This window comes from Temnothorax curvispinosus, unplaced genomic scaffold (assembly GCF_003070985.1).
Source record: "Temnothorax curvispinosus isolate PA1 unplaced genomic scaffold, ASM307098v1 QBEX01017032.1, whole genome shotgun sequence".
Taxonomy (NCBI): Eukaryota; Metazoa; Arthropoda; class Insecta; order Hymenoptera; family Formicidae; genus Temnothorax; species Temnothorax curvispinosus.
The window spans coordinates 1-7,172 of record NW_020226812.1 but is presented as its reverse complement, the minus strand read 5'-3'; the positions used below and the strand labels follow the sequence as shown (position 1 = coordinate 7,172).

Sequence of the window (7,172 nt, the reverse complement as noted above, 5' to 3'; positions counted from 1 at the left end):
TGTAATCCCCCGATAAAAAGTTCGTTTAATATATATATTGTGTTGTTCCGAACATTGGAAATTATTCGAACAATGCGGAATTGTGGAAATAAAAATAGGATCATAAGCTAGTGGAATTTCAATCGACTGCTAACTTCGTGAATCTTATTACCGACCGAAGATGGCGTACCTAAAAGATAATTAGATAAATAGATAAAGCACGCTTCCTACTCGAATATTTCAGATACTTCTTACGTGTATCTATTTTAACCTATGCAGCAGTTAAACGCTTCAGTATTTTTTAAAAGAAGGATCAGTACGTGTGAATAGCAATTCAGTTAAACATTTAACGATTAAACATTTTCGTCCGCAAGAATATTATTATGGAGTCTATGATATTCTTAAAATGGTACGTGTGAAAACTGATTGATAGATGTTTGCTCCAACTTACATTTTGATACTAAATCATTTTAGAAGGAATTGTTTGCATATATGAACGATCAAAGATAATTATTTCTTTTTTTAAAGTTGTAATTAACAAAATTTATGTTACGTGAAATTCTTAAATCATTTTTCTCTCCCTTACTAGGTCATATTCTCAGGAAAAAGTCCGTTGATACCGATATCTATGGGAATGTTACATTTCTCAAAGATATAAAATTATTTCTTAAAACATTGAGAAGGTTTCATACAGAATTTACAGAAATGGAAGATACGTGCCGTCTGTGTGGTATTAAACTTGATATCGAATATTCCAAGTATATCTTTGATAAGGCAACTAATTTGGCGCAGATAATAAATGAGACTTTACCAATCAAGGTATGCTAGCATTAGTTAATTACTGTAAATAAGTATATCACTACATCTTCAATTTTTTATAGGTCTCGCAAGATGATCATTCCAAGTCGAAACATATATGTTTAGACTGTTACAATAAAGTTATCAGTCATTATGAGTTCGTTCAAAATGTATTGGCATGCTCGAAGGAAAGCAAGACAAAAATCAACTCTTTCTTCGAAGTCAATAGAAATGAGAAATTGGAAAATGTGGTAATTTCTAAACTGCAGAGTGATATGATATGCACCTGTCCAAATTGCAACAAAGATTTAATACTCTTGTTAAAGAACAATTCTGAAGATAGTAATTATGCATTTGACATTTTATTGGCTGTTGTGGATCAAATAGAAAAAGTAGAATCAGTAGAAGAAAATAGTCAAATATTTGAAGACACAATGGAGTTTGTTAACGTCTCTGCACAGAACTCAAGTACAGATAGTAAATTACGTGGATTGTCATTGAATCATAACATCGTCGAAGAGGATGTGACAAATGATAACAAGCAAGATATCAATGGGATACATAGAAGCTCGAAAAGTGATACTAGCCATACAAATCTTAACATTACATTGCAAAAAATTGATGTACCATGTGAACCGAGTAAAGGTACAAAGAGAAAGTATCAAGTAGGCGTTTCTACTGAAACATCTATTAATCCTACTAAGTTGCAAAAACTACAAGCAAGATTAGATGCAATAAAACAAGATGTCGATGAATTGAACGGTGATCACGACAGATTAAATGTAACTAGCTTGTTGACATTCCAGTCAGTAAACAATGACGTCATATGTCTCAATGAAGAAATAGAAAATAAAGAGGAAAATTGTACAGAATATACGATGAGAGAAAAGCACTTCGATGAGAATCTTACTGAATCGGAAACATTAAAAACAAAATTAGATCCAACGGAACAAGATGAATTGACCAGTGATTATGATAGGTCAAGTTTAGCTGGCTTGATAACATTCCAGCCAGAAAGCAATGACACGGAATGTTTCAGTTGTGATGCAGAAACTCAAGAAGATAGTACAACAGACGTGACGAAAACGGAAAAAGCGTGCATCAACAAAGATGAGGCAAATGACATCGACATTCCAAAAAGTCATCTAAAACACATGTGCAATTTATGTGGAGTTCGTTATAATTCACAATTAAAGTACAAGTTTCACATGGACAGACACAAGTTCAACAAAATAAATAAATATGTTTGTTTAATATGCTCCAAAGAAACTAAAAATGAAAACTTGTTGTGGGAGCACTATATCCACATGCACAAGAACCCAGAGCGGTACACTTGCTTAAACTGCAACAGAACATTCACGAACAAACCAAATTTGGACGAGCATCAGAGAAAATACAGACACGTTGGTTACAGACAATTGGTAGTAAATGCTGAAACGGATGAGGATAACAATCAGACGCAGAAGGTTACAAAACAGAAGCGAAAATGCACCGTCTGCAGAAAATTGATAAGAGATATAGATCCTAATGCTATTAACGATCCAGCAATGTGCGCCTCCTGCGAAGACGCCAGTGCATATGTGATGGTCGACGGGGAAGGGGCGAAAGTGATATCACAGCGACGGTATCACTGTCAAAAATGTCGCAAGCACTTTATGCGCCAGGACAGACTCGAGTTCCACGAGATGCGACATAACGAGAACACGGACGAGTTTATCTGCAGCACGTGCGGTAAGGATTTCAGCGGGGAAAATGCTTTGTACGAGCATTATATCTTCGTGCATAAAGGGATTAGACCGCATGTTTGCGAGGTTTGCGGCAAGTCGTTTCAATTGAAGGCGCGACTGAAGGAACACCTTCGGAAACACACGGGTGAGAAGCCTTATCAATGTGAGAGGTGCGGCCTGCGCTGCATGACTACGCACGCACTGAAATTCCACATGAAGTCTCATGTCTCCACTCGCCACACTTGCGAGATATGTGGCAAAGCGTTCATCAAGAAGCAGAATTGGAATGAACATCTGGAGAAGCACTGGAAGAAAGATAAGAACATAGCACTCTCGCGAATATTCACGTGTCCCGTGTGCAGCTGCGAGTTACCGACCTTCCGCATGCTGAAGCATCACGTGATTGGAAGCCATCAACTCGACCGTCAAGACCCCTTAGTAATGAAACAAAAACCATTGTACGAATGTAACGAGTGTCAGGAGAAGTTCAAACATCAAATGTCGCTCAAGGCGCACAAGGAGAAGGTGCACGAGGGCAAAACTGTCCCTCGTGTATTTCAGTGCGATTTATGTAAAGCCGTATACAAAGTTAAACAGATGCTAATAAATCACATTAAGAGCAAGCACGAGGAAAAACAGTACAAATGTGCGAAATGCGATAGGATATTCACGGATATGAAAACCCTGTACAGTCACATTTCACTATACCATAATACGAAACAGTTCATCCGCAACGTGAACTTCAGACGAAGGGATACCGGAGATGCTCAGCGCCGTGAAGAAACGAACAATCAGCCTTACCAGTGCACAGATTGCAACAAATCGTTCGGTAGCTATACCGGTCGCTCAAACCATCGCAGGAAGATACACGGGGACAACCAAACTAAGTGTTTGGAATGCGGAAAGAAATATGGCGATCTGCAAATCAGAATTCACCTGAACGATCATCTCGGCGAACAATTGAGACAATGTAAATTAGAATCCACGTAATGTTGCAGAAGTAATGCAGTTAACGTGTATGAGATACAAAAATAATTCTGAAATAATATAATATAAAATAATATATCGATGTTGCATTACACATAATTTTTATCATTCTTGATAGTAAGCAGCACTGCATTAATTAAATAGCCTAAATAAATGTTTCAATTTATATGTACATTTATACAATGTGACACGTGTGAATTTTTTATATGGCTATCGGTTGTAATGTTTTTATACGTTCAACATTATCTTTATGTTAATTTTTGACGTGTTTGAATTGAACATTTTCATTGTAATGCCTATTATTGTACGCATACGAATAAGTGTGTCTTTTAGCTATATGTGAGTGCAAAATATATTCGTGTGAGAATATTATGTCCTCTTATCAAGAATATTATGTCCTTAATCATATATCTATCTTTGTCTAATGTGAAGGATAAACAAAGACATATATGATTTAACAATTATTTGTTTACCAAAAGGTTGGTACCGGCTAATATATTTCTTAATATATTCTTTTATAAGTGGATGTAAAATCGATGCGTACGGCGTTTATTTACAATTCAATCGTTCAACACTAGTAATGTTTTACTTCATATACATTATACATGATAATCAGTATAATCACTAAATTAAATGGTGCAACCTTTAATTGTCTGACTTTATTCTGTGCAATCAGAAATTATGAATCTTTTTATTTTATTCTCAGAAAGATTATGCTATAATTCAACATCATTGACATCCGTACTACATTGATACATCGCCGGGATGACAAAGCAGCGTGGTCAATCTCATTCAAATTTAAATGGCTACTACCGTGCGCGCGTCACGCAGAAGTTTAAATGGACGCAGCGCTAGTGCAAAAATCAGGTGGTCGCTCGTGTCCGTCGCCACCCCGTGGACGGCCGCACGAGACAGACCGGCCGGCTCTCGATCGCCGGTCGCAACGGCGAAATATCTATTTCAGAATCGCGAGGTCACCGATACTGCACGAGAGAATTTGGAAAAAAAAACCGTTCGGGACTCGAGTCACGTGTCGGATGTCGAAAATCAACGTGAAAAAACAATACGCGTCGGGGACTACTTTCTCGCGGAGTGATATCGCGGCGAGAGGTTCGTCAGCGAGTCGATATTCGAACGAATTTGCGAAGCCGAACCGATCGTTTTCACGGCCGGGGATGGCGACGGAGACGTGAATCTTCACGCCGCAACCCGTCGCGGAAGCTCGCCGAGGTGGGCGATTTTCCGCGAGGTTCGTCGTCGTCGAAAATCTCGCGACCGGGGCCAGGAGTGTCGCGTGCGGGGTGCGGGGCGCACACGAGCGCGCACTCTGATTCGCGACGGTCAGGGCCGTTGATTGGACGAGAACCCGAAGGTGGAACGAGCAGATTCGCGGCGCGCACTCATACTGCCGCACGCGATCGCGAGTATCTTAACGCGCCGATACGAGCCGCGGTTTTGTATTCGGGCGCAGAGTCGTCGCGACTCGCCGCGGAACCTGGCGCATCCTGCTTGAAAATTGCACCCTCGTGTGCCCCTTGTGTCAATCTGCAATCGCATTGATATGAATCTTTATTGAAAATAATAGAAATGCCAGCCGTGCTGCGATGTAGAAATTACTTACTTCATTTCTACCAATGTAGATTAACTTTAATCTCTGTTTAACTTACTTATCATCTTTTTCCTAATTCTTAAAACTAGAAAAAATCTAACCGAGATTAAAAACCGAGTCTGCATTGGTGGAAATAGAAACTAGTAAAAAAATGTTAGTCGACGTTTAATTTATCACGAGTACCGAGACGCCGTCCCCCGTCCCCTTCACTGATAACCATAGATTAGATAAGTCAAGCGATAAGAAAATAATCAAAGGTTCCCCCAAGGGCCATTGCGTTTCTTTAAAGGTTTTTTTCAGACATCTTAGAAATTTTCTTCTTTACGAGACGTTAGATCAGAGCGAGTCGAGTAAAAATCCGGGCACCCGAGGCGCTTCGGTACGGACGTGGTTACCGGGTACGGCACGGCAGGGCGCGGGCCGCGAGCAGAGGGGGACGTCTGCGAGAGACTAGAGAGTTCGAGTTCGCATATACCGGCGGCGTACGGCGTACATTGGCGCACGGCCAACAACGAATTCGTTCGCCGGCTCCCAACAAGAACGCGTCGTTCGCCGACATAGTACACAGCGCGAGCGCCAACCTAACCGAAGGGGGAGCACACATATAGATACAAGCCGTTATTAATCCTACGGTCGTGGGCGAGAGTCGGTTTGTGGAAATGGCCGGGGAAAAGCGCAGCCAGGATCAGGACGAGATCTCGTTCGCGAGGACGGTGCTCGTCGACATCGAGGGCACCACCACGAGCATCAGCTTCGTCAAGGTAAACGGGCCCTACGGAAGGAGGCGACGAGAAACGGTGCGGAACGCGAAATCCAGGCCGTGCCGCTCCGTTCCGTTCCGCGGGGAGCGGCCCCTCGCCGCCGCGCCGCGCCGATCTCATCCCGTGAGAAGATCCATTCCGCGGCGTTTCGCCTTTGATCGAGCTCTCGCGGCTTCCCTCCCTCCCTCCCCGATTCGTCTCCCTCGGGAAGTCGTCCGGGATCTTGGCGCGAGGAGTTAGCATCTCCTCGCTCTCGTCCCGCGTATATACGTGGTCGAATTCCACGCCGGGTTATTGTCCTCGCGTCGGGGCGGTGTGCCGGCTCGAATCGCGAGTTTTCGGCCGACCGTGGGCCGCCGCCACCTCCGCCGGCCGCCACCGCCGCCGCCGCCGCCGTGTTTGTGAGACGGAAAAAAGAGACGAGATTTCGAGCTAAGACGATCCGCTCGGATTTTCGACCGAAAGGCCGAATCGGCGGGCCCCTCTTTCCCCCCGCACGCTAATGACGGACGGCCGAAGGGTTGCGAGAACACGGCTTAAAAACAAATGCTATGATCTTTTTATAGACATCGGTCGCGCTGGCGATGTTATATATTGACGCGACGCGCCGAGACGCCGCAGAACGCGCCGCCGGGAAAACAACGGGACACGCGCCTGATTTTTCCCGGCGAGCGTGTTCTCCGGCGGCCGGCGGCCGGCGGCCGGCGACGACGCTTGGATTTCTTACGAACGCGGCCGGTTTCTCTTGCAGGAGACTCTCTTTCCCTACGTGCGACAGAGCCTGAAAGATTACATCGAGACGAAGTGGGAGGATGAGGAGTTCAAGCAGGACTACGAGAAGTTAAAGGAGCAGGTAAATATATGGGATCTTGACCAGTCGAAGGAGCAGGTAAATGCAGGATTTTGACAGGATTCGGGTGAAAAAATGGTCAGAAGTGGCGTTGGCCTTTGTTTGAAATTGTGAGAAATGCGCACTCTAGGAATTTGTGTCACATTGTGTCGAAAGCGTTGGGTATGTTTTCTTTTCTCTCTTTTGAATGTAACTCAATTTTAATAAAAAAGTTAAGTACTTAATGTGGAACAATTGTTATTTTTGATATGAAAAAAAAAAAAGAAACAAACTGATGGACTTTTATCGTGAAGTTTTAGAGCAAAATCTTTTGTCTTAAAATATTCAAAATAGATATTAGACAATTACATTGATTTAGAAATTATGCTAATAACAAATGAAAATGAGAATTTCCAGGCAGCCTGTCATGTTGCAGATAATAAATTTTATTCCCTCTTTCCCCTCATCCTTCCATAATAGTA

The 7,172-nt window shown here is 42.7% G+C and overlaps 1 protein-coding gene across 1 annotated transcript; it reads left to right on the top strand.

Annotated features, from left to right (window-relative positions):
* Positions 1-203: 203 nt before the first annotated feature.
* Positions 204-3,567, top strand: LOC112467185 (zinc finger protein 888-like). Its single transcript, XM_025035674.1, has 3 exons — positions 204-388; positions 569-798; positions 861-3,567. The coding sequence occupies exons 2-3, from the start codon at positions 685-687 to the stop codon at positions 3,492-3,494; spliced, it is 2,748 nt and encodes a 915-aa protein (XP_024891442.1). The 5' UTR covers positions 204-388; positions 569-684; the 3' UTR covers positions 3,495-3,567.
* Positions 3,568-7,172: the final 3,605 nt, after the last annotated feature.